The sequence below is a fragment of the Uncinocarpus reesii genome, genomic scaffold (assembly GCF_000003515.1).
Source record: "Uncinocarpus reesii 1704 scaffold_5 genomic scaffold, whole genome shotgun sequence".
Taxonomy (NCBI): Eukaryota; Fungi; Ascomycota; class Eurotiomycetes; order Onygenales; family Onygenaceae; genus Uncinocarpus; species Uncinocarpus reesii.
This window is the reverse complement of record NW_003052496.1, coordinates 234,264-260,672: the sequence shown is the minus strand read 5'-3', so window position 1 is coordinate 260,672 and position 26,409 is coordinate 234,264. Positions and strand designations below refer to the sequence as shown.

Below are 26,409 nucleotides of genomic sequence, written 5' to 3'. Positions count from 1 at the left end.
CCATAAAACTCCCAACATAGGCACATTTATGGGGATTAATTCAAAGCGACAACAACCACAAACTCAGGACAAAAAAGAGAAGAGTGGGAGAAATTGAACATTAGAAAACCAAAAAGGAATAAAAAAAAGCCCAACACCGATAACGTATTTGCAAGAAACGAAGTTGACGAGAGAAAACTCGTAATAAAACCGTTGCAAATGCCTCACGTAGAGGAAACGGGAGCAGCTGCCGGCAAAAAATGCTCCTGATGGATCAGGGCACCGAGAAGAAACGAAATGTATGGTATGTACATGCATACTCCGTACATGCAGCGAAGGAGGAAGCTCGCGGATTAAAAAGGGCGGCGTTAATGAGGAAAACGAAGAATTGAAACGGAGTGAGGAGGGAGTAAAAATGGAGGATGAAAACCACCTCCTTTTCTGTATCCCAAAATGAATCAAATAAGAAATGCACAAACCCAAACATACGCCTTCAGTCTCTCTCTATGTATGCATGCATGTACTCTGGATTCGAGCATCGGCCGTTCAGCCCCCATTTTCGCCCTGACTTTTCCGCGATATGCTTTTATATGAGTTGAAAGTGAGACTTAAGACGTTCTATTCTCCAATTCCGGGAAGGCCGGCTCCTGCGACGTTGACGTTTTCGCCTTGCATGACTCCACCAGTGTTCATTGTCCTACCAGCCATGAACGACAGTTCAGGGTTGCAGGGCGGTGAATGGGCTTTGTGGTATTTGAGGCCGTTAAGATTCTTGTATCGCTTTCCACAAACTTCGCAGCGGTAAGGCTTCTCTTTCTCCATGCCAAGGGTACCTGGGTATGGAGCGGAAGTTTCGGGGTTGACGATCGAGAAGGTTCCGTCAGCGTTGTCGTGGAGTTGTTGGTTATTATGACCATGCTAATTAAGAGGAAGATTTAGCCGGGGCAAAGAGGGGGCTATGAAATCAATACTAGGCGGTGAGTGCTTACCGATTTATGATATTTAAGGCCGTTTTGGTTTTTGTAAGCCTTCTCGCAACCAATGACCGGGCATCTATACGGTTTAGGCTCCTCGTCGGGTCGAAGGAATGTCGGATCGGGGACGCCCGCAAGCCTCTGCTGCTCCCGGATTCGTTGAGCAATTTCACTATTCGGTCCATATTGCGCGCCTCCCAATCGGAATTGCGCATTCGGTTGCGTCTTGAAACCGCCACCTTGTCGAAACAGTCTTTTGGCCGGTTCATCAATACATAGGTCCAACATATCGTTTTGCCCACCGTATCCGGGGAATTGGGCCTGACTTCCGGCAAGAGGTGTACCTTGCATAGACATATCACCCAGTCCACCGACAATTGACTCGTCGAGCTCAGCCGGTGTCCCAGGCGCTGAAGACTCAGGGGTGTTTCGATACTGAGAAACTTGCTGTTGTTGCAGTGAGTGAGGTAGGAGAGTGGGGGTGTTCACGGAGGAAACAGTCGGATTGTTTTGCAATGGCCTTCCGGGAGAAGACGGCGTACCAGGCTGAGAGCTCCTGAATCCCTGATTTTGCAGCATTCCCAGATTGAGAGGCGATACGCGACTCCCTCCATTCCCCTGACCAAAACGAGTTTGTAAGAACGCCTGCTGTTGAGGCTGTTGAAAGCTAGTATCCGATAAGGGGTCATCCATTTCCATATCATCAACGGTATCCAAATCAGGGAGATCCATGACCCGCGACGCATTGAACCCGGTTTGTGGTTGAACCCGTTGCTGAGCCGGACTCGGGATTTGATTCGATGGCCGCTGGTTATTTACGGGATGGGGAGCAACAAAGCCTTTGTTCGCACCATGTTGTTGGCTTGCCTGAATCTGATTCCCACCAGGTCTGTTATCCGGAATGGGTTGACCAGACTGCGTCCTCTGCGGCACAGGGGGCGATTTTTGAGCGTGGGCCTCTTCATAGTGTTGGAGCAGATCATGGAGCGTAGGAAGAGTGATACCACAGCACGAAAAGTCGCGCATAAAGTTGGCTTCCAGTTTGGGGAGATACGAGGAAGAGTGGTACGAGGGCGACTGTAGCGTAAACGGTGAGGTTCCTGTCATGATAATGCTGCATCTCAGTCAGCATCAAAACAAACACAAATTTGTATGTGTCACTCCGGAACATCAGTCTAAAATGGCGGGTTCATCACGTACTCGTCTCTAATCCAACTTCCAACGGATACGCCACCCCAACTCATCCCCCCGACCAGACTGCCTGCAAGGCTCTCCCGGCGCGGTTTGTCTCTATTGGAGCCAGCAACCGTGATCGGCTTACTGCCGTTCGAATACTGTGCCATGGTCGCACTAAACGAGTCTTTTCGCGCACCATTTGATTTGAACGCGGTTGGACTGGCGCCGTTCCACGCAGGGATAAGATCAGGACGATCTACGGCCGACGCTCTCTGCAACGCCGAGGTGAGATTGGAAGACTGCTGAGCTGGCGAAAGAGACGTCTGGCGAGACGAGGAGATGTTGATAGGCGACGTGGTATTGTCCATTGTTTGCTCGGGCGGTGAGGACGGAAACAGAGGAAAGGTGGTGTCGTCGAAATCGCCCGGGAAGGTGTCGCGTGAAGACGAACCGAGTCCGTCTGCAAGATTGCGGTGCCAGGGGAAAACGGAGGATCGATCCCGCTCGGGCCTGCGTGCGCTGGAGAGGCCAAAAGCAACGGGAGTGCCAATTGGAGTGGACTCACGGGTCGAAGTGCGATCGTGGTCGCTGGAAGGAGGTGAGAAATGTAGAGGGGGAGGAGTGTCGGAGGATGCACGCATCAAGAACAGCGCAGACGGTCGCTGGGAAGGGAGGTTGCGCGAAGCTTGTGTTTCCAGCAGTGAGCTGCCCGGTGTTGCTGAAGCACAGGATGTACACAGGGCGGTTGCGAAGCAGCAGAGAGCCGTTGAAGCGAGAGAGAGAGAGAGAGACAGACTCGGGGCGGTGATGGCGTTCGGCAGCGGCAACAGGCTCCACCAGGATCCAGCGCAGGAACCAGGAGAAGGCGAGAGAATCGAAAGCAACAGCAACAAAAGTGAGATGGAAGTGCTCTGCTGAACAGGAAGAGTAGATCCGGGCAAACCCTGTAGATGCTCGCGAGAGATGGATGATGTCGGCGTTGACTGGACGAGATAATAATAATAATAATAAATCGTTCGCTGAGGCCAACGCAAGTCCAAACAGCCTTATTAGCTGTTAACTAGGGAACAACTAACTAGTTCAGACAGGGTAGGATTTACAAGCAACGGTCTTGCTAGTGAGATGAATAGGCTTGATTAATTTCATGGAATATCCGAGTATTATCTCGCTGCCAAACGGTGCCGAGCCTGCTCCGAAGAAAGGATTATCAAGACTGCTCGAGTTATACAGCGGCCCCATGCCTTTGCCCAGCCCAGCCCTGGTCCTAACCGTCTGAAGGGGAGCATCATGTGCGAGTTACCGGACAAGCATCGTCTCCTGGCCCGGTGTTTAACTATATCGAGTCTGCCCCTTTGTTCCACAACGGCTCAACTGCCGAGTCACCATCCCCTCCGATTGTCAACAGTGGCGTTGGCTCGCTGCACAAACAAACCAACCTCGCTCCACTCGCCGGGGAGAAGCCTGCTCCCATAACTATGTAGGGGAGAGCAGCTCTCTGATGCCATGTTGCTTCCCGGTGACTTGTACGAGCTCTTGAGCTCTTGTGTCCAGACACCTCCGCGGTCGAAGGCTCTCCCTGGAACAGAGACAGACCTGTTGATTGGGCCCGAGCCTGGTGACTGGAATGGCAAAGCACTTCGCGAGCCCAATCAGAGCTGCAGCTCTTCTCTCCTCCTGCGAGATTATCCGCTCAGAAACACAGGAGGAGAAGCAGAAGCGGTAGATCTCTTTGTTTTGAATGTGAGAGACATCTCCTCCTCGGTCATTATTGTGAGAGTGAATCTGTTTGTCCGATTTACTTTGGTCGCAACCGTGGCTCCGGGAGGCTACGTCCTGGGCGAGACTCCATTGCTCATTATTCAACTCGTAACCCGCAAGGCAGAGGATGTGGCCAATCGCCCACCGTTGGGTGTGGATTAAAGTACCTGCCGAAGGTTTTCTTTATCCCCGAGATGTTCGCCGCTCTGAAACCGACCAAGCGCAGAAGTATCACCGTCAAATCCCCAAATCATCGTCAGGAGTGGCCATGCTGTGGTGGACTACAAGCCGAGCATCACGAGCTTTCTCCCGTAGGCGTTTCAAAGCCATATCAACAGTATCATCCGCGCATCGATTCTTCCGCTCGAGATACCTTTTCCAAACTTAAGTGGAGACGGATGTGAGCGACCATCAAATGGCGGTAACCAATAGCCACTGACAGCCCGGTTGGACCGGGATCGATGGCAAAAGACGTCAAAGGCACTCGCCTCCGGTTGAGGGGATGGATTCAATTAGTATCATAGATGGCATTTCAGAGCTGTGCAAAGACAGTTGCAAGTGTAGCAAAACATCGTCAAATCTCAACAAAACGATGGCTCGTAAAGCGCCTGTCGATTTCCAAGAAACAGTCAGCCCAACGTGAATGAAAGGTTCAATGCTTAGAGTGGTCATGTGTCTGTCTCATCTTGCGATATTGTCCATGAACCTCGTAGACAGCATATCACCTTCATCATCATGGAGAGCCGCGATCGCCGCTTGACCTCACAAATTCCCCTGGACGCCAAAGTGCTTCACAAACTCAGCCCTGCTTTGCTAGATATCTCCTCCCTGCCCTCGTCGAATGGGTTCGAGCCATCCACGACAAGCAGTCTTTCGGCAACTATCCAGCGGCTTAACCAAGCAATAGTCCAGAGCGATGTTGTCTGGCAGCTTGGCTCTACGGTTATACTCGGTCTCAGCTCAGAGATAGTCATGAAATCTGGCTTTGGCCTCGACATCGAGCACATCTCGACCATGAACTATATCAAGGACCGAGTCCCCCAACTCCGCGCACCTGATATACATGGCGTGCTTCAGGCTGGGCAGCGTTGTTTTGTGTTTATGACCCGGGTTGAAGGCGAACCTCTTGATCGAGTCTGGAAGTCGCTGAACAGGTCCCAGAAAGACTCTATCAAGGAGCAGCTAGAGCCCATGTTTTCTGGCATCAGATCAATACCAGCATCTCCATCTTCAGCGGCAGACGCCATCCTTGGTGGCGGCACTCCGAGAAGATGCAAAGATGCAAGGAGGGAGATACGGGTTGCAGAGCGCTCCATCGCCAATGAGGCCGAGTTCAATCAATTTCTTACCACAGACCCAAGGCGTACGGAAACAGGGTGGGTGAAAATGATTCGTTCATTTCTCCTCTCTGACTATGAAATGGTTATGACCCACGGCGACATTCACCCTCGGAATATCATGGTTTCTAAAAGGTGCAAGGCGCCCCCGTCGGATCCAGTTACGGACTGGGTTGAAGTTACTGGCGTGATTGATTGGGAAATGTGTGGCTATTACCCCAGTTACTGGGAGTATGTGAAAGCTCTACATACAGTTGGGCCTAAAAGTGAGTTCAACGACTGGTGGTCTTTCCTGCCAGCTTCAATTGGTGTATGGCCCAAGGAGTACGCCGTTGACCAGCTGTTAAGTCGTTGGTGGGGATAGAGACTTAGCTGCTACCGTGTTTTGTGTGTTTTCCTTTGGATATCGAAGAGATGTTGAGTGAAGAGAAGCTTATGGGGTGGACAATCCAGCGTGTATCTCAATTTATGCCATAGAACATGTGTCCTTTTTCAGATGCCAGTTCAGCGCTTGTTCAGAATGAAAGATGACAGGACGTGGCTAAGTATAACTATTGGGAACATTAAACACAGTGTAATTGTTCATGAAAGGTGCTTTGGTATGCCTCCTCTCTTTAATAAATGGCAATCCTGGCTTGGTGAGTTACATATTCATGAACATGTGTTCCTTTGGCTAAATTGCTTCGGACAGACTACTGCTCAAAGGAATACAATTGATATTCTCAACGTGTTTGACTGCCGCATTAGATATGCACCTCATCAATGGGGGTATAGATCAACCACAAAATGCTATAAGTTTCACACAACACTTCATAGTGCATTTTGCAATTTCACTGTTTACTTTGAAGCGGTTGCTGATGGAGAACATTATGATATCAAGTGTTTTGATCCAAACTTTGGTCTACTATTTGGACTTCCCAGAACGCAAACACTTTCTACATGAGCAGAGACTGATGCAGCTCCCTCATTGAGAATATCAAGGTGGAAATTCTGAAACCATCGGCTAACCTCCGAAGCAGGTTGTGCAGAGACACAAAGAAATTAAGGGTAATCCCGGTGACCATGCATGATGGACTGGTTTGTGATCATGATCTTGACCAAGTCAGCCCGGATTGCACTCTTCCCCTAGCGGACACGAAGAGCAGCCGACAGGGGGGTGAGTTGTAAGTCTACTCCGTATCTACAGAGACCAGACGGAAACAGCAGTCTGGCATTATCGATATTGCACCATATGCCATCTACTCACCCCACTGAATTTCTAGAAAATCAAGTAACTCCGCTCGTCATTCAATCGAGGGTGAAGACACCCGCTTTCTGAATTCGAGCACCAAATATTCTATGCCTGTATGACACCATATACCATCAAAGGTCTTGAAACGAGTTGAAGGGCCATGCTTGAAAACCAAACCTCGGGCATATTTTGATGGCTCGTTTCAAAGATGGCGGGAAGAATGTCACTATAGAAGCGATAGTCATCGCATCCATTAATAGTCAGCCAGGTTAGTATCTAGCAGATAATTTTGGCGGGATTCAGATTTGGCGAATAAATAGTTTCTAGGTCTCAATATATGAACTCTCGAATCCTTCTCGAATTAACTCACGAGAATTGGCGCGCTTTAGTTAATGCTTGTTATCTTTAAATAGCGTTAATCAATCCACCTTTGATTCTCCTTGTCGAAGCCAATCATTTTCAAGTCGATGTTCAAGTTTTTGAGCATCATGTCCATAGTAAATGTCTGGGAAATAGTCAGTAACAGTCTGAAATAGTTGAGCACCGGCGCTGCCATTCTTGCAATGCAAAACTCTGTCAGAAGAAGGTCACCGAACAAACCTCATCATCCCCTTTCTCGCTCTCATGTTCCTCCCGGTCGCTATCACCTCTTCCGCCCGCGTCAATTCCATCTTCAATTTCTCGCCTTCTCGCTTCTTTCTCCCTTTCTACATCGGACCCATCAGCGTCCTCTCCCCCATCCGCACCTCCGCATGTATCCCACTCCGCCTTTCTCAATTTACTCTGCCGCATTTTCTCTCTCCACACTCCAACTCCACCCATCCTATTCACCCGATCCCTAGCGCTCGCGAACAATTCCTCAGCCGCTTCACGCGTTACAAGTCTCCATTTATGGACCAGAGCCTCAATTTCGGGGTCTTGGTTCGACTGTTCAATCTTTAGCGCTTGGGCTGTAGTGTCGAGATTGGCGCGCAGTGCGGAGAGCTGAGCATGTAATGATGAGAGCTGCTTTTGGAGGACCGTTACGCGCTGCTGGGCATAGGATGTATTCGGAGAGGTCATTGCAGTGGTCTGGTGAGAGCGTTGCTGCCTCTGACTGAGCACAGGTTTAGGTGTGACTGGAGGAGTAGACGGGTGGGATAAAGGTAGAGTAGACTGAGGAGCCGGTTCCCTGCTGGCATCTTGCGCAACAGACTTCGCTCGTGCAGTCCCTCCACTCACTACATGCCCTAAGACCTCATTGCCCTTTTTGTCATCTCGATTGTCACTTGGTGTGTTAGCATTTGGGTCATTCGCGGTCCGACGGAGAGGGGACCTAAACGGCTTTGAAAGAGCGGTTTGCGCGTCATTTAATCGCCGCCTTTTTGCATAGGGTGAAAGATAAGACATTATTGTTCTGCTATATCAGAGGGATCCAGAGTAATTGCGGCACTGGACCAGAAAGTGGGAGGAGACTCAACCGAGCTGGAAGCAACATGAAGTGAGGTGAATTTAAGCTGCAAAAGAGCTCCCTTGATTGATAAGATAAGGTTCGGCGGTGCCTGACATCATCAATACGAGACCCCACAATACCGTATTGATTAGTGATCACCACCAATACGGTGGATGTTATTAATACCGAATACGAATCGGTAACTATAATACAGAGTACGAAGCTTGGCGCAATTCCTTCCAAAATCCTATATTCAAAACGCCGGAATGATGCTAGGTGGTATAAGGAGAAATATAAATATACGAATGGCGCTCATAAAATAGTCTAGTGCCCTATCGCCCCAGCTACCCAAGCTGGATATTCGGGATCGTCAGGGGCTGGAAAGAAACCTCGATCTTCTCCGCCCTGTTGTCTCTGCCGTTGGTCTTCGGCGGCGACACCTCCAGCCGCTGCTTGCCCAGCGGTTTGACTGCCGTCGCGGTTGTTATTGTGTTCAGGGGCCACATTATTGGCCCGTCGCATCGCTCTCTGCTGCCGGAAATGTAAAAGAACGACGAGAGTCGCCGCAAGCCCGATGATTATCAGGCTTTCAAGCATGCCATCCTCGATGTCAAGGTCAAGGTCGTCATAATAGCCACTTGAAGCATCCCCAGCGTCCGCTGTGTCCTCAAGGGCATCATCAGCCTGTTCACCGGCCGCTGCCTGCTTCATCCTCTCCTTTTTGGCGGCTTCTCTTTCTTCGTCGTAGGAGACGAATTCCCTGACCCATTCTTTTAACGATCGGGGTGAATTTTTTTCTGCAAGATTTCGAAAATTAGCCAAGGCAATAAAGCTCCAACCCGTTATAAACTTACCTTGTTCTTCTCGAATGGAGTTCACTTTACCATTCGTAATCCGATTCCAAAAACTTCGAAGACGCAACCGTATTAGACTCAATTTGACAGGGAGATATGCCTCGTCATTTGTCTCGAGAGCTAGATCGTAATATCTTTTGGCCATGTGAAAGTCTTGTTCAACAGAAATACCATGCTCATGCATCCATCCCAGGTTCCAGAACGCTTGGGCGCTATGATGACCATCCGCTGCGCTATGGTAGCAACTCGATGCCTTCTTGAAATCCCTTGGGGTACCATAGCCATAAAAATAATAGTCGCCCATCTTAACAAGTGAATCAATATTGGATTGTCGTGCGGAGCGGGTCCAGTAGACCAATGCCAGAGCGGCGTTACGAAGAATAGATGGTCGACGCTCTTTTGACCATGGAAGAATAGGATCAAGAGATAGCACGGATCGCCGTTCGTCCAATAACCAAGCGACATTTGCCTGCGCATCTTCGTAACCTTGCTCTGCGGCCATCATGGACAACATCAGAGCAGTTTCCTTGTCGCCTCTCGCATAAGCATCATTAGCTTCAGCGAACGAAGAATGAACCTCTTCCACTCTCTCTGCGACCATCTTGTAATAGCCTGTAGCCATGCCACAATGTCGTTCCTTTCCAATACCGCGCTCGGCAATTTCGGCTAAGTAGTAGAACGCTTCAGTCGCTCCGTATCTTGCAGCCAATTCGAAATATCTCGTCGCTGTCGGAACGTCTCCTTGGTCGAGGAAAAGAGCTCCGAGTTGGATCTCAGCAAATGGGTAGTCCGCTTCGGACGCGGCCTTAAAGTATGATGCCGCCTTCAGTGCGTCTTGCGGAACACCGTAGCCATGCAGATACATCAATCCCATATAGTGTTGGCACATTGAATCGCCGTTCGCTGTCCCACGTTTGAACCAAGTGAAAGACTTTTCAAAATTTTGTTCTGTCCCCTCGCCTCTGAGGAACATGAGCCCTATATGAGCCGCTGACTTTGAAGCGATTTTCTCAATGCCTGCTGGATGGCTCGGATTGATTTTCCCATCTTTTGTCCAGTATCTCCGAGCAACTATCCCAAAATACATCATCGATTTCCTGAAATTCCTCGGCAGGTGACGTGACCCGTCATAGTATAATTTTCCTAGGTTGAATGTCGCTTTCATGTCTCCCTTCTTAGCCAGGAGATCGAGATATTCAAGGACATCGTCCAAACTGGCGTCAGAGCTGGAATGAACCCCTTCCTTGTGGGCGTTCACACCAGAACTTGACACACTAGCCCCCTCGCCGTAAACACCGCCTTCCGCATCAGCCCAACGGTACGAGTCTTTGGATAAGTTCCGACCGCCTGGTGGGCCAGACCGGTAGTATGCAATTGCTTTATCGGCTACTTGTTTGTAATAGTAGGCAGCCTCGTCGCAGTTTCTCGGTGTACCAATACCAAGGTATCTTCTAAATGCTAACGTCATCTGTGACCTTACATTTCCTCCGGAAGCAGCAAAAGTATGATACAACAGCGCCATCCCCTGATGTCTCTCAACGGCGTCCCCGATGCCAGTGGCATACATGAAGCCTAGCATGTACTGCGCGGTGCTGTTTCCGCTCAATTTGGCGAGTTTTTCATAGTGCTGGAAGGCCTTGGAGTAGTTTCTCGGATGAGTATAATTGCCGTAGAAGTTCATATCCGCTAGGAGATATATCGCGTCCAAGTTGTTATCGTTTGCAGCGCTCTCGAGCAGGCTAACCGCATCCTTGAGCTGGGAACTCATCGAACGTGGCCGCTCGTGAGTCTGGCTATCCAGCGGTGGTCCGTTCATAAATAGTAAATAAAATAGCTGCCGGGCATAGTGACGAGTGTACCAAAGGAATCCCGAGGGCCGCTCATATCTCTTCGTCGGGACTTTAAGGCGTCGAAGGATGTTCAGGGCGGCATCAACTGCCGGTTGGCCTGGAGTGAGATTGCAGTCAGTATAGCTTCGCCTGCGGCATTCCAAGTCAAATGAAGCGTACTGGAAGAGCCATCGTGTCTCTCTTGGTTAATATTCAGACCCACGCCATTCTGGCCGGCTAACACAGCGCTCTCCGCCGGTTCAGCAGTAGCGGGCGGCGTAATTTCAGCGTTTGTCGTGGCTTGAACTCTAGCCACCAGGAGCTGCAGTAAGAGCACTGTGTATGTACATATCCCTAATTAGCACAATACTCCTCTCCGCAACCTTGGGGCATGGCGGGGAGCTTACGGAGGGCCAAGGGCAAGAACTTCCACCTCCATTGTCGGGTCTTCATATCTGCAGGGCTAGTATGAATTGTTTGTCTGCGTAAAGCATTGCGACGCGCTTCTGGCCAGCCTCGTCAAGAAAAAGGCAGCAGAGGTCTAGCAGTCATTCTGGATTGTCCTTTGTGATCTCTCGTCTTCAGCCATGACGCGATTTGGCCACCTCGACATTTAAACCGGCGACGGAGATACGTTTCGCCGATGTTACAACCTCCGGTCCAGTTCAGCTTAGCCTCTGAGCAACATCGCCATGTCAATAACACCGCTGCGAACCGGCATATGGGTTGTCCATTCGACAGAGCGTCAGACACAGACAGGGATCAGTTTACGGTACCTAGGCACGGAGACAAGTTAATGTTTGGACAAGCCAGATTTGAGCTCGATTTATGTCCAGTCCAGGTCCGCCATCCATCAGAAACGTTGACTTCAGTTGGCGCCAGTGGGCTCACCAAATCATCTCGACGTCTTTGAGGATTCAACAGCCAGGCTGGGTAGTTATTGCAGAGGATTTGTAAACTCTCCTAGCAATTGGAGTGGTTATATACAACTCATCCATAACACTGCCTTTTCGCCGCTTGTTCTACGCGTCATCCATTTCGCGTACGGCGAGGACCCGAAGTAGATCGTTTTGCTGCTTGTGAATCGTGGCATGAGAAGATATGAAGAAAATCCACCGGGCCTTAACCCATTCTGCAGCTCTTCCCCTTTGTTTGCCCTTGATCCGTTGGCTTTCGTTGACACTGCTCTCTAATTGCTGTAGTACTCCGTATGGTTGACATTCTAAACAGCACCGGAAAAGCGGGGAAAAGAAACAGGCGTGCTTGTATTCTGTAGACCTGGAAATGTCTGAAAATCCCTGCTTCAGAGAGACGCAGATTAAAATAGTTAACGATATGGTTGGAGCCACCATCCTTCTGATGCTTTTTACCTAGAGGTCTCTTTCATCCTCATTCCAGTACCCACTTGATTACGCAGTATAACTGTGCCGTTAGCTCTCCTCTACGAGTTAGCTACCGGGACACATCCGTATCTCCAAAAATCACAATTTGCCCATAAGATACCCCGCTTCAGCGGAGCGTCCCGAGTCCCGACGGAGTTGGTTCTCCGTTATAAAGAACAACAGTGTTCCAAAACCAGGACAGAAGCCGAATTCCGCATATAGTAATATTCAATCAAACCGAATTGATACCCGAAAATGGGCGCCGAAATCGACTTTACCACCTTCCGCAATGTCATCAACGGGGAGTTGACATCGACTGAGCAGACCCGCCACGGCATCAATCCAGCAACGGGGAATCCAAACCCGGAAGTTCCAGTTTCCACTCCAACAGATGTCGATGCCGCCGTCGAGGCCGGGCTAGTTGCTTTCAAGTCCTGGTCAAAAACCTCCCGAAAGGTGCGCGAGCAAGCTCTGCTCGGCTTCACCGGTGCCATTACGCGTTACAGGGAGCAACTGACCAAGCTACTCGTGCAAGAACAGGGGAAGCCTGTGCGTGATTTCGCCTGCTCTTCCTGAAATGCATACATACTAATATTCCTGTTACTGTCCTCGGCAGGTGATGTTTGCCAACGGTGAGGTTGATGGTGCCCTTGCATTCCTGCGAAGCATCGTGAATCTCAAACTTGAAGAAGAAATTGTGGAAGACACGGAAGATAGGCAGGTAATTGTTCGTTTTACGCCACTTGGCCTCGCCGTTGGAATCGTGCCATGGAATGCTCCACTTGTCATTGCAGTGATGAAGATAGCGCCGGCGGTTTTGACTGGAAATACGATCATCATAAAGCCTTCACCCTTTACTCCTTATTGCGACTTGAAACTCGTTGAGATCGCGCAGCAATTCTTCCCGCCTGGTGTAGTCCAGGTTCTTAGCGGCGATGACAGCTTGGGCCCTTGGTTAACTGCCCACCCTGGACCTGCTAAGATCAGCTTCACTGGGTCTTCCGCGACCGGTAAGAAGGTCATGGAAAGTGCAAGCAAGACCCTGAAGCGAGTGACTCTGGAGCTGTGAGTTCTTTTATGCCGTTTTTCCCACGGATTTGCGAGATCTGATTGCATATCAATACCTAGTGGAGGAAATGACCCTGCCATCATCTGCGCTGATGTCGACGTCGACAAAGTTGCGCCCAAGGTATGTACCGTACATACGTACAAAGTCTTCTGTCTAGGCTTGGGGATGATTGCTAACATTTTGTAGATAGCTATGAGCTCATTTGCAAATGCGGGCCAGGTATGCTCGCGAGGTCTGGTCACCACACAGATCGCTAACAGCTCTCCAACTTGCAGATTTGCGTTGCAATCAAACGAATTTATGTGCATGAATCCATCTATGAAAAATTCCGCGAAGCCATTGTTCGCGCAACCGCCGCTCTCAAAGTCGGCGAAGGCAACGAGCCAGGCGTCTTCCTCGGGCCGGTCCAGAATTCCATGCAGTTCGAAAAAGTCAAAACATTCTTCGCTGATATAGAAAAAGAAAAATGGAATGTAGCAATTGGCGCAAAGGGCGATATGGGGAAACCCGGATATTTCTTTGAGCCCACGATTATCGACAAGCCCCCTGCAGATTCTAGGATTGTCGTAGAGGAGCCGTTTGGTAAGTGTCGAATACCATAAGAGAAACAAGACTGGACAAAATCAAATACTTATACCTGCAAAACTACAGGGCCGATCGTCCCGTTGTTGACCTGGAACGACGAAGCTGCTGTTATCGAAGCCGCAAATAACACTAAAATGGGCCTCGGGGCCTCTGTATGGTCTAGTGACCTTGAACAAGCCCGTCGAATCGGTGACCAGATAGAGGCAGGCATTGTGTGGATAAACAAACACTTTGATGCTTGTTTCGAGGCGCCATTTGGTGGACATAAAGAGAGTGGAATTGGATATGAGGGAGGCTTGGGTGGTTTGAAGGGCTTTTGCAATGCACAGACAATCAATATTAACAAGAACCTCTGAAGATGTAACGATATCCAGAATAATCAAGCTAATTTCGGTGCTCATACTCAATCTTCTAGAAGTTATTGATGGCGAGAAAGTTGATGATATTTGTAGGGTCGCTGAAGGGTAATCTGGTATTGGGGCGGGTCATCCTTTAGATGAGTTTCCCGTACCAATCAAGCGGATCCACTAACTAATCGTGAGCTTCTCCTTGATCAAGATATTAAATCGGCTGGATCATGCTAGAATGTGTCCCCGACGATAACAATGGACAATGGGGGGTTTAGAAGTTGCAGATCACCCGCCCATATGTCAGTAATTCACGTCAGAGATCATATCTCATCTGGAAGCTAAAAATGAGAATTCTCGTCCTTTCGATCAAACTCATATCTGTTATTCGTTTGGCTGGTTTTCATGCAGGCGTGTGTACTCCGTACATGCTAGCCTTATCGTGGTCAAAGATTGGTATCTCCAGCCGAGGTGCTCTAGTCGAAGAGAACCCTGATAGGGACACGTTGAAGTAAAAATACCTTTTACGAGTACGGGGTATAAACGCAAAATTGTCATCGGAATATCTATGTCATTCCTCCTCTCTGACATTCTTTTTCAACTCCCAGGCAGCTTTAGGCAGATGCAAACTCGAACTTCCAGGAATAGGAGCTGAACGGTATGCGTGCACCCGTTCTCAACACAGCCAGCTTGACACCTGTGTTCTTGCCATTGTGATTGGCTGCATATGTGCACGGATGAGCCGTCCGAGATTTGGAGCAATGCTTGATTTGACTCACTTCCTGCATCCGCTGGCCAGCCAGTAATTATTAACGGTTTGCTTTGCTAGTCGGAACGGCGATCTTTAGAGAAAGAAAACGGCATTGCAGACTTCCTTCCGGCTGACATGGAAAATTTCGCGAGCGAGGTGGTGGAGATGTGACAAATACGTACATGGAAAGCATGATTTACACCACTTTCTGACATGATCAAGGTGCATTAACTGTCGTGAGGAATGGTACATGAAGGTCTACGGAGTAGATTCGACGAGGACCATTCCTTGAGCCAATGGACTTGCATAAACAGGCCCAAAACCGTCCATGCTAGCAGAGTCAGCAAGCAATCTAAAGCATCAGGAATAGATAAATTGATGGCTAGTAAGGTTTGTATCGTTGATCTCTGTGGCGCTTTTCTTTGCGCTTTTGTCGGTTCCTCGACGATAGCACGGCCTGGGAAGCCTTGCTTGGCTTGGGATCGATCTTGGTCTCGATTTCTGTAGAGTTCGAGTCTTCCTGCATGGTAAGGTCGTCGCCTTCTCTCCATAGACGAACACAGCCGTCCTCACCGCAAGAAAAGACGGTTTTGGACTATAAAGTTCGGACATACAATTATTAGGCAAAATTTAAGTAAAACGTATGCTGCCTCGGATTCTAACTCACCTGATTGTCCAGTAGTACCGAACGAACAACCTCTTCGCCATGAGCCCCGGGAAGTCGCCATGCTTTCGCGCGATCGAATTGGAAGTTCGGCGAGGCTACAATCGGCACTAAGTCCAATGTTTGCTCCCTAGACGTAAATGAAATCAGCCGAGTCGGGCAAAGAGTAGCCAAGTAAAGGATATCGAGTCCGAGAACGCGTTGAGAGATGCTTACCGGGTGCTTCCAATAACGGCGTAGACCCCTTCATCGACCGAAACGTCTACAGCATAATCACAACTTAGCGTAGATCGAAGATCGCCAAAATGAATAGCAGCTGGCTCCACTATGTTTTCATCAGGATCATTGAATGGGTGGATAGAAAAGGCTTCATCATGGCTCAGTGCGTAAATTGCCTTCTCTCCAATGAAGCCAGCATGATGGATGGAGCCATGGTTGATCACTTGCAGTAGTGCATCATCTTCATCTGTGATTGTGGTATTGTAGAGATTAACAAGACCGTCTGTGCTTCCCGACAAGAGAACATTGCTCTGTATGGGATGGTAACGCAACTAATAAAACATTATCAACAAGGAAGAACTCAGCAGGAATTCTAATAAGGTCTGAGACACGGCTTCCTGCTTCACAGCAGGGCAAAAGTGATGCGGATGAGAGTCACATACCTCAGTGATATCGTCGTTGTGGCTTTCCACGTATTGCATGCGAGGGACGCCGGGGAATCTAACATCCCTAAGATTGGGTGGTTAATAGATCCGCTGCAGTGCTACCGCTTGAACGACGCCTGCTGTCTCTCTGCACTAATTGCCGCGTCGAGAAGAGGCAGGGTAAACGGTCAAGCCTGGAACGGACTTACCAGAAACAAAGCGAAGCTTGGGCGGATACTAATTCGGTGCCAGCAACGATGCTGTTTATCCCCGGGTTGCAAGCAAGTGAGATAAGAGCAGGGTTCCTATCTAGAACATGCAGGGCTCGATTAGTCTTGGAATTCAACAGGGACCGTCTCCCCAATCGCGGATGTGAACTGGATGATCCGACAGGCGGCCTTCCATTGCACAAGGATCAAATCCACGAGCTTTCAACGAAAACGAGGCAGGCAGCCTACCGATTCCAGTCAAGAACGCTGAGACCGCGCCCTGGCCTTTTGCTCTGCTATCCCAGAGCTTAACAGTTCCATCCCGCCCTGAAGTAGCAAGGAGGTGGCCGGCTGTGGAAACGCTTTGATCGGCAGGACACACACAAGTCACCCCTCCACTTTTCCCAGGGTGAGCGTCCGTGATCAGTCCATCAGGAAGAAGCTTCAAGGTCCTGCGATCGATACGCCGCAGTGAGTTATCTGATGAGATGGCAGCCAACGCATCGTTGCCACTCTGACACAAGGAGTAGATATAGCTTCCCACAGGCAATGATAGCGATTCCTGGCCCTGCTGACGCAGTAAATTGAATGGAGCCGAAACTGCCATAGTCAGAACCCAATCAGGCGTTATTTGGTCCTTGAATCGGGATAATCAGGCGAGACTGGCTCAATATCACAGCAACAACGCTGTTTCTCTCAAGCCCGAAGTGAAAATTATAGAAGGAACACTAGTAATCGGTTGGCTCGAAATACCAATACAGTACGTAATACCATACAGAAGGGTAGCCAATCAAACGGATCCCAGAAGCTCGGTTGCATATTACAATACAATAATATACACGAGTCTACACTCTGGCCGTACGCCTGTCCATACGGCTTGTAACAAGGACTTCCCGACGATGCCAGGACGTGAAGACCGCACCGCCCCTCAATCCAACATCGTCATCGTGCACCCATTGCTTCTGTGCCGCTCTGGAGACTCAATGAGAATATTCTGGGCTTCGACGATGAAACCGCCAACCCGCCAATCGCTTCTCGCCAATTCTACCCAGAAATGCCAAGCGGCTCCAGCGTCTCAGTGGCTGAAAGTGCTGATCATGATTGGTAACCGGTCCAATGGGTTTGAACCGCGATCGTCGAGTTCAAGCACGGTGAGCCTGTGAGGCATGAGAGCCTTGACGGCACAGCAGGCTCAGCAGCTCAGTCATGCTGCATGCACGCCCTGTCCGCTGCGCTTCAATTGACTGCTTCCGCCTCCGCTTTCCCAGCGCAAGCTTCACAGCAATGACCCGTTGTATATACAGCATCAAGTGCCATGGTTCCCTGAGTTTCAGGTAGGGCTGACACTCTGTGCAATGTCAATAAACTGGGGGTGTTGAAGGGGGCCAACTATTCTCTGTTGGAGGAGAAAGGCTGTTAACGCAAGGCTTGTGAACCAGGTCCCGAAAGCCCAGCCGTTCATTCATGCATGTCTTGAGGCACTTAACTAGTCAAAATAAATCAGAAAAATGCGCACTGCTCCGTGCCACCTTTGTGAGCACTGAAGTGACCAACGGCCAACGTTGGTGGCAAAGCTATGATTGGAAATTAGTAATTACACAAGGCAATGTGTTGTTCGCCAGAATCTGTTCCAAATCAGTCGAAGGATTATTGGGCATCCGCCTCATTCTGACAGTTGTCTATGAAGCGCCAAACGCTCAGCGTTCTATCCTTGCACCCAACCATTCACATGGCATTTTCACTTCCCCGCTGGATGGGGTTTGTCAGTCAAAATAGCAAGGGCTGAAAGGGGGAGTGCGGATGTTCCATGTAGTTTTGCTTTAAGCTTGCAGCGCCACATTTGAGCTTAAAGCATCAAAAGAAAGGCTGACAAGTATCTCGGAAGGACATCTCTGGTGCATGGACAGATGTGTACAGAGTAGATAGACTTCTAGTTACACAAGAGTCAGTGTGATATATTGCCTGTTTCTTCCAGGTCATAATAAACAGCATTATCTCTCGGCCCGAAGCCTAGAAATCACAACGGATCCAAATGTTACCCCGAGAACAATGGGCAAAGAGGCATGCAAGCACTGGATTCAATGGAAACATCGTGTCAATTCCACTTTTCGAGCGTATTAGTAAAGGCATTGTCGTTTCCCGTACACCCTAACTACAGGATGATGCTCATCCAACCCTTTCTGAGCCCAACAAATGTCGGGGATAGTAGGTAGCCCATGAAAATGAGTTTTTTCTGGAGCTGCTCTCAAAACTAGATAGTTATCTCAGGGTGAAACTTCCTTTTAGCGACCCTTTTCTGTGTCACCGACTTATTTCTCCAGCCTATCGAAGCGACACAGCCAACCAGGATGAACCTCTGGCTTGAGCCATGCAAGATGTGCAACGAATGCAAGGAGTGTTGCAGTCCGGCCCGCCCATCAGTAACGACTAATCAGCCATCCTCAATGGCGGGCGAAGGAACAGCCAGCAGAAGAGGCTAGAAAAAGGCGAGCACATGCGCGGAATGCTGGAATTGATTATTATTGAGATCCGGGCGGTACTTTTCTTTTGGGGGCGAAACGCACACACTCACCGCTAATTCTAACACTGTTTAGCCTGAAGATTAATGGATTCTCAGACCATTTACCCCTGGATCCTGGTTGAGCATGGATGTCGCACTTGCGCTCGCATGATGTAGGGATGAGCATGAACCCTCAGAACATCGCAGATGACCCCCCTAGTTTCGCCAATTCATCCGATCGACTCCGTACTGATGGCTGGGAACTTGCCGAGATACATGCAATTTCCTCGAATATGAATGGACAGAAATCTGGAACTGTTGGAGTCACTAACTGTGAGGTGCAGAATTCGTAAATAACCTTGGGCGGAAGAACTCCCTCGCATCGATCAGGGTCTCCCCCATGTCCAAATCACACCTGTGACTGACAACTCTCACCTTGACCTTGATTGGATCTTCGCGGTTCTTTCTTCTCCTCTCGTATAACGACGCCACGCCGCCTGAGAGGTCGGTTCTTCAGCTCGATTTTGAAGCCAGAATGTGGCTCTGCATGAAGTCATACCGAAAATGTGCATGAATGGAGAAATATCTGATATCTCTGCTCAATCCGGAGTTCATGGATGGCAGACTTGCTCGTTTTGGTGTCCCATTAGCATGCATGTGCCACATGCTTTTCATGATGTATTCGGATTACGGCTTCCTGAAAGTACTCCGCAACCAGTTAGCAAATTATTAGCTACATGGTTAGTGAGTGAGTTAGTTAGTTGAACGTCAGTGAAGCATCGAAACAGCTCATCCACGGTAACTACTAAAACAAGTCAGTTTTTATCCTTTTCGATGTCTCCGCCCGCAACCATTCCATTGGGATTGAACAGCGCGGGAGCTAGACAATTTTTGGCATTTCAAATGCCTAGGTTCCTCGTGTTTCAGCCGAAGAGAATTTTCCCTCTTGAATTTTAGTTGCCGCAGTGAGAGCGGGTGGAACCGAAATGTGTCGCCGTGCCGCTGACGGAATAACTCACTAATAACAAGGAGTTAGTGGTCCTCCGGAGCCTTGACTCCAGACTGATCGATCTGGGTAAAAACCCGGCCAAACATCTCTCGTCCATTTCAGCTAATTCCTGAAAGAGCATCCTCAAGCGCAGGGAGTTAAGAACCGAGTAGCTAGGTAGTTAGACCGAGAATCAATGTCCCTCTCATGGATAAGCTCATGCCGGTAGCAATTATTATCCGGAGCCCTTCAAAGTCGCAACGGAGGTCACTATTGGTATAAACTATGCATGTCTGTATACTGTACAAAATAGTTAGTTAACTGGAAATTTCAGGCTTTTATTTTTGACTTTTCAGCCCGACTTCCGCTCCTCTTCGCAGTAAGAAATGCAGAGTCAACCACAGAGCTTAAGTTCAGGTCGTCAAACTCACTCCAGTGAATTTAGTTGGACTAACGCTGGTTAGCACCAAGTCTCCTTTTTCGCAAAATTCTCATCCCCCTCCATACTGATCCACAGTAAAAGGCTGTAGCATCCCGAGGTTACTCTCATATTCAAATCAGGGAGGTGGATTCTCCTTCTGATAGCTTTTTAACCTCAAATTTTGCTCGAAAAGGAGGGAAATAATATGCCGGGCCCAACTGGGAACATTGCCTATCCGCTTCGTGTTGGTAGCTTGGGGATACTCTCTTTGAGCGTGGAGATCCCTGGCCGGCATATAATAGGGCTTAACGCGCCGTAGCGTACCAGACATTGTAATGGAGAGTCACCTGGCTTTTTTTGGACTCTGAAAACCGAGTATTGTTCATCCCCTTAGCTTGCTAGTTGTCGATTATTCTCTGGAAATTGAATGAAACCGCCAGCATGACTTAGTTCTTGTGCTTGATGCGTTGTAAATCTCTTGCTGTTGGCCCCTAGAAAAGCAGACTCAGCCCACTGGGTAGAATCGCTGGCCTTCAATTTATCATCAGGCACTACCGCTTTTTCGCCTTAAATCTCCTTTGCCCCTTGTTCGTATCTTGATATATCCCTGCGCATCCGTCAGGTCCCTTGCAACTCGGCGCATCGTCATCAACAAGCCATAAACTTGCCCTAGTCTGTATCCTATACCCACATACATGCACATCAGTTAAAAGTCATTCTTTATATACCCGGAACGCGTCGATGGAATAAGGACCAACTTCCTACAAAAAGAAGAAGAAGGTGTGCAATTCTTCCACCGCCTAGCACGCGCGGGTTTGCCTAGAACGCATTGATGTCTCTTTGCCATCTTTTAACTCTGCATCTTTTCCTCGGGCTCCACCAAGTCGCATCTGCATCCGCATCTGCACACCCTCCCGCTATTTATACACCGTTTACCTAAACGGTCGAGATTAACATCTGGCAAGCATTCTTCCGGTGTTCCCCTGTCCGTCCTGCTTTTCTCCCGAGGGAAGTGAAGACAGTGAAACCACATCGGCAGGCAAGGCTCTTGCAAGCAAGGAAGCAGAACGTAATTGTTTGTGTTTCTTGTTGGTACCCGACCTTGCAGATGTCGTATTATTGTATTGTCAGCTGACTTTGCTTGCATATCTTCTCTGGCCTTTTTTCGTTACCCTATTCAAATTTTCCCCCCGGCCTATTGCCCGTGACGCTCCTTTTGAATTGCAGGGTCCCTTGGAGACTCTTTTGTCTCTCTCCCCAGTGCCGGTTGTTCTCCACCGACTCGGCTCAGCTGGCACAATAAAAAGGTGTCAAGAGCATGGACATATCTTTCTTGGCGGGTGTTCCTCGCCAAAACCAACCTGAGGAAAGACGTGCCTCTGACAATGGTATTAACATCCCACCGGCACCGCGGGGGACTCAATTGTGAGCCAGCCCTCTCTCCTTAGCATCGTTGTTCATTTCCGGTCATCAGCCACAGTGGTGGCCCTAGACGAAAGAGCCCCGCCCGTTAGGAGTGTCGTAAAGGTTGTAAGTAGCGGTCCTAACCCTCAATCATTGATTTAGGTCGCGTGAACTCGAAGCCTATCCGACTTACCTGGAGAATGGACGCTGGTATCATGGCTATCGGCGCGGACAGTATATGTTTCCCTGCGATGAGCCGGAACAAGACCGCTTGGATCTATTCCACAAAATGCTCCGTGTGGCTAGGCACGAGAAGCTTCATCTTGCCCCGATAAACATTCCCAACCCAGTGACTATGGGGGATGCGGGTCCTCGGGTGCTTGACCTCGGTTGCGGGACGGGAATCGTATGTGGCTTCAATTTCCATGGCTTGTCCTGCCAGATGCTGACAGCCACCCTTCGTTTTAGTGGGCCATGGATATGGCAAGAGCGTATCCGAAAGCAGAAGTCTTTGGAATTGATTTGGCGCCTATCCAGCCGGTCAACCCGCCATCCAATTGTGCCTTTTACTCCCCACGAGATTACGAAAGCCCGTGGCTCTTAGGAGAAGGGTCTTGGGACTTCATTCACCTGCAGATGGGTTGCGGCAGCGTCACGGACTGGAAGAATGTCTATAACAAGGTCATCAACCACTTGCGGCCGGGCACGGGGTATTTTGAGCAAGTCGAGATCGATTTTGATATGCGAACCCATGGTTTCACCCTGGCGCCTAATAATCCCCTTGCCATCTGGTACCAGCTCCTGAGGGAAGCCACAGAGGCTGGAAGGAGGCCCATTGCCTTTGATCTCAGAACAAGTCAATATTTGGAACACGCTGGGTTCGTGGATATCACCCATAATACGATAACATTACCGCTCAGTATGTGGGGAACTGATCCTGATTCGATGGAAGTCGGGAAATGGTATAGCCTTGCTTTTTCGGAAAGCGCCCTGACGCTCCTTTGGGCGCCACTCATTCGAATGAAAAACATGTCAATTGACGACATTAGGAATTTGGCTCAACAAGCAAAAGTGGAAGCATATAAGAAGGATATCAGGGCGTACAATGTCCTGCACATCTATACAGCAAGGAGACCAACGTAACTTTTGTCCAGATGTGCCTTGACGGAAAACGCATGCTAACCCTTCATTTTTGACAGGAGAGAAGAGATGCAGGCCCAAAATAGCCAGTGACCTTTCGCTTAGGACTCGTGGAAAAGAGCTCTGCCATGACTGCCTCTTCTCCAAATGATACAATTCAACGAAACGGTTTATTCACCTTATCCAATTTCGCCAAAAAAGCTGCCCCAGCAATAAACACCTCGGATAACCAGTTGGTTGATTCTCGGACAGTCTTCTCCAAGCAATGACCTCAAAGAGCCGTCGTCTAAGGTCTGTTCATTGTTTGGGAAGCAAGTAACCAAGTTATGACTGGTTGTATGAACTGCAAACCCTAGCTCTGATTTGGCCTTACCGATCGTATATCGACACGCTTGCCTCATGGCACATAGCAGCATAATAAATCAGGAAGTATGGATGGAATGTTATGACAGGCTTTGGAGAAGGTGGTATAATCACCTCAATGGATCTCTTGCGTAGCTGAGATGGTCCATACTCCCCTAATTCCCCCTCTACCTTGCTTACCCCCCCTTTTATCTCCCAATATTTTTGACTTTCCATCTTCTGTCATACCTTCCTAAAGTTTGTTGAATATGCACTTATGCCTCATTTTTGCATGGAACTTGTTCTCAATGGGAAAAGTCAAAAGAGTAAAAAAAGTTGGGATCGATTGCTTTGTCTGTTTCAATATTCACCTTACACCTGGGCAACTGATTTTTCTACTTTGCAATCACCATGATGCAATTTACCTTTTCTCCTCTTCAACTACTAATATCTTCTCAGTTTCTTTGCTATACCTCATATTGCCATGATTCGCATTATACCCCTTAGCAAAATCGCTGCGGTCCAAAATCTTTGGCAAAGCTCTTGTTTAATCTTATTGTTGCATTTCTACCTATTTTACCTATATGGACACAGGGTTTGAGTGTCCCTTTCTGGCCCAAATTTGTTTGTGAGTCTAACTTTTGGATAAAAGCGCTCGATTGGGATGTTTGGGTAGACCGAGCATTAATAGATAAAGATTAGCCGTCATGTATTCCTGCTGAAGATACAACTCTAGTGAGCCACGCATGCTCGTCCTGATAACAAAAGGGCGAGGGGAGCAATAATTGGAGGTCAATTTTAACTTGGAATGACGCCACCGCCATTTCTCTGTCGTTGGGCCCATTGCCGGGAACAGGGAGCCTATGAACCGCTTCGACCCGTTCCGACAGTCCGGCTCCTGCTGAGCGCCAATTTCCTGATAAAGGAATGGATGAACTCAAAACACACCGCGAACCACAGCTTCGGGACTGTCTATCACGAGCCTGACCAAGAACAGTACACGTGTATCGCGCTGGTAGGGTTACACAGGGATACGGCGGGAGGTTCGGAGCCCGATAAACGGCATGGATATCGAGAGGCACCGTCTGGGGGCGGGCACCCGCGTTTCTTTTTGTTCGATTCATTCTTAATTATTGATATCTTCCCTCTTGACCCTGAACTCGAATTTCGGATATGGATCGGGCAAGCCCTATCGGAATATGTGACAATCCCGTTTTGCCCAGAAATGGATAATTTCGGCTTGGCTTCAGGTAAAGGGGTAGGGATTTGCTAACCTCCTTCCTGTGTTTTTGGAGGCTAATATGATCATCCACCGCGTGGCCAGGCTGAGGACTCATCTTCTTGCACTTGTGTATCGTTTTGACTGATTACTTTCACCTCCGGCGCCCTCTACCGGGTCCTCTCGAAACGCCGTTTGAAAGGACACCCCCCCGGCGGCTGTCGGTGTCGTCAAAATTCTCGCTTGTGTTCCCACTATTCATCCACTCCCTTCCAGCGGCAGGGCTTTTTCTCCTCATGGTTCCTGGCCCAACAGCCACGACATCATTTTCGCTTTCGCTATCTGAAATGTCCAGCAAGACGGGCATCCGAAACGGCTCCACCCCATCTTCGTCCACTTCTCCCTTGACAGGCTCAATCGTTAACACGTCCGGTTCTTCATCTTCTAGATCCAGTCGACGCTGGTGGACCTCTTCAGCGGGATGAATATCATACTCATCCTCACGTTCGACATATATCACGTTTTCTTCCACCTCCTGGAAATCGGGGGCCAAGGCAGACCATTTCTGGGGTGTCACGATCGACCACGTGTATATGCAACCAGATTCTAGTCCGCACGCTGCAACCATCGGTTTACTTGGGTGCCATTCTACAACGCCAAGCTCCTCCTTCGGGCCTTCGAGAATTTTGACAAGGGATCCGTGGCTACGTTCCCAGACATAGATGTCATGGTTCATAAACGTTGAAGCGGTGACGAATTCTCCAGTAGCAGAGAAGGCTACGTGATTCCAACTTAGTCTGTTCACCACATCTTGAAATTTGTGCTCGATTTCGAGTTTTATTGCCGAAGGGTCTATGTTGACACCTAGCTGAGATAAGTCCGGCATAAGGATGGTTCGGATTACCCTATCTGAGCTGTTTACGAGAAGATCGCGCCCGTTGCTAGAAAGGCGGAGAAGAATCACGACTCCGTTGCACAGCCGGGTTGAGTGGATTGTTCTGCATGTTTGAGTTTCGATAATGTTGATCCAGCCTTTTGACGTTCCGGCGAGTATGTGATTTCCCAGTGCGGTAAATACTGTAACACATGTTGATTGTTTCGCGTCTTGGGCAGCTTGCTTTGCAGCTGTTGTAGGATCAACATTCTCGGCGTTTGGTCGCAAAGGTGCCGACGGGAGGATCCGTTTCACCGGTTTTAGTGAAGTGATGTCGACCAACACGGGTTGATCTTCAAATAAAGATGCGACAAAAAGCCAGCTAAATAGAAAGTTAGCACGTATTATTGCGGTATCTCAGTTGCACGGTCATCGAAGACATACTGGTTAAAAGGATGGATTTCCGCAATGTAGACCGGAGCTTCAAATCTGACCGTTCTAACCCGCGAACCATCCCTCATGTCCCAGAGCACGCATTTCCAATCTTGGGAAGAACTCAGTAGATATCGTCCACATCGTGACCAACTAGAAAAACACTCTCAGACTTCATGTTGCGGTTCCTTGTAAATCACATGTAGGTACCTTAACGACTGGATTTGTTTGCTATGTCCTCGTAGCTTTCTAGCGACACCGTTGGTTTCCACATCAAAAATCACTATCGTACCGTCCACCTAAAAACCGGTCAATTGAAAGCGGAGTATGGAGCGGGGAGCGACGGGCAACTCTTACTCGTCCGGACGCAAGGAAATCGCCTTTCCTATTGAAGCGGAGACACGTAGCATGCCCGCTGCCTAGTATTATCAGGTTAGCCTCTCACACCGACAAATTTAATAGTTGACCAGAGCGAAAGCATACGGAGTGTCCCCGTCAAAGAATCCGGGTAGTCTTGAGCAAGGGCAAAAGGGTCAATCAGTGCAAGATTCATGGCGGTTGCCGGCAGCGTACTACAGCACTAATGTCCCTATCAAACCATATAGCAATTGAAAACAAGCAAAGAGAACGGAAGACTGCCCTTATTTGGCAAAGTCCATGTTCGCTCTTGTTGATGAATAATAATGCGGTCAGACAAAGCTCATAAAAAATCCGTGGGGGAAAGTTCCGCGTGCCGCGCTAATCCTTTCATAGACGCCGAAATCACTGTGGCGGCCAATCAGCGAACGCGTTGCTCGAACTCCTGTGGCTTGTGTGGCGCATGAGCAGGGAGCCAGGCGCGCTTAGTCATAGATTACCTAATTACAGG

At 49.0% G+C, this 26,409-nt stretch overlaps 8 protein-coding genes across 8 annotated transcripts; 3 read left to right on the top strand and 5 right to left on the bottom strand.

The window, feature by feature from the left end:
* Nucleotides 1–597: 597 nt before the first annotated feature.
* On the bottom strand, nucleotides 598–2,497 carry UREG_07103 (uncharacterized protein; the record flags this gene model as incomplete). The annotated part of the gene is made up of 3 exons (XM_002582284.1): nucleotides 598–897; nucleotides 969–2,067; nucleotides 2,154–2,497. The coding sequence occupies 3 exons, from the start codon at nucleotides 2,495–2,497 to the stop codon at nucleotides 598–600; spliced, it is 1,743 nt and encodes a 580-aa protein (XP_002582330.1).
* Nucleotides 2,498–4,622: 2,125 nt separating this feature from the next.
* Nucleotides 4,623–5,588, top strand: UREG_07102 (uncharacterized protein; the record flags this gene model as incomplete). Its single annotated transcript, XM_002582283.1, has 1 exon — nucleotides 4,623–5,588. The coding sequence occupies one exon, from the start codon at nucleotides 4,623–4,625 to the stop codon at nucleotides 5,586–5,588; it is 966 nt and encodes a 321-aa protein (XP_002582329.1).
* Nucleotides 5,589–6,870: 1,282 nt separating this feature from the next.
* On the bottom strand, nucleotides 6,871–7,517 carry UREG_07101 (uncharacterized protein; the record flags this gene model as incomplete). The annotated part of the gene is made up of 2 exons (XM_002582282.1): nucleotides 6,871–6,960; nucleotides 7,056–7,517. The coding sequence occupies 2 exons, from the start codon at nucleotides 7,515–7,517 to the stop codon at nucleotides 6,871–6,873; spliced, it is 552 nt and encodes a 183-aa protein (XP_002582328.1).
* A 694-nt stretch (nucleotides 7,518–8,211) lies between these two features.
* On the bottom strand, nucleotides 8,212–11,023 carry UREG_07100 (uncharacterized protein; the record flags this gene model as incomplete). Its single annotated transcript, XM_002582281.1, has 4 exons — nucleotides 8,212–8,684; nucleotides 8,742–10,688; nucleotides 10,751–10,906; nucleotides 10,978–11,023. 4 exons carry the CDS (start codon nucleotides 11,021–11,023, stop codon nucleotides 8,212–8,214), a joined length of 2,622 nt encoding a protein of 873 aa, XP_002582327.1.
* Nucleotides 11,024–12,207: 1,184 nt separating this feature from the next.
* UREG_07099 (uncharacterized protein) lies at nucleotides 12,208–13,962 on the top strand (the record flags this gene model as incomplete). The annotated part of the gene is made up of 6 exons (XM_002582280.1): nucleotides 12,208–12,501; nucleotides 12,569–13,017; nucleotides 13,081–13,141; nucleotides 13,208–13,240; nucleotides 13,297–13,603; nucleotides 13,673–13,962. 6 exons carry the CDS (start codon nucleotides 12,208–12,210, stop codon nucleotides 13,960–13,962), a joined length of 1,434 nt encoding a protein of 477 aa, XP_002582326.1.
* A 1,124-nt stretch (nucleotides 13,963–15,086) lies between these two features.
* Nucleotides 15,087–16,828, bottom strand: UREG_07098 (uncharacterized protein; the record flags this gene model as incomplete). The annotated part of the gene is made up of 6 exons (XM_002582279.1): nucleotides 15,087–15,224; nucleotides 15,372–15,498; nucleotides 15,585–15,919; nucleotides 16,031–16,097; nucleotides 16,222–16,321; nucleotides 16,471–16,828. 6 exons carry the CDS (start codon nucleotides 16,826–16,828, stop codon nucleotides 15,087–15,089), a joined length of 1,125 nt encoding a protein of 374 aa, XP_002582325.1.
* A 4,620-nt stretch (nucleotides 16,829–21,448) lies between these two features.
* On the top strand, nucleotides 21,449–22,677 carry UREG_07097 (LaeA protein; the record flags this gene model as incomplete). Its single annotated transcript, XM_002582278.1, has 3 exons — nucleotides 21,449–21,555; nucleotides 21,697–21,940; nucleotides 22,003–22,677. 3 exons carry the CDS (start codon nucleotides 21,449–21,451, stop codon nucleotides 22,675–22,677), a joined length of 1,026 nt encoding a protein of 341 aa, XP_002582324.1.
* Nucleotides 22,678–24,389: 1,712 nt separating this feature from the next.
* Nucleotides 24,390–26,094, bottom strand: UREG_07096 (uncharacterized protein; the record flags this gene model as incomplete). The annotated part of the gene is made up of 5 exons (XM_002582277.1): nucleotides 24,390–25,491; nucleotides 25,554–25,694; nucleotides 25,752–25,840; nucleotides 25,899–25,960; nucleotides 26,025–26,094. 5 exons carry the CDS (start codon nucleotides 26,092–26,094, stop codon nucleotides 24,390–24,392), a joined length of 1,464 nt encoding a protein of 487 aa, XP_002582323.1.
* Nucleotides 26,095–26,409: the final 315 nt, after the last annotated feature.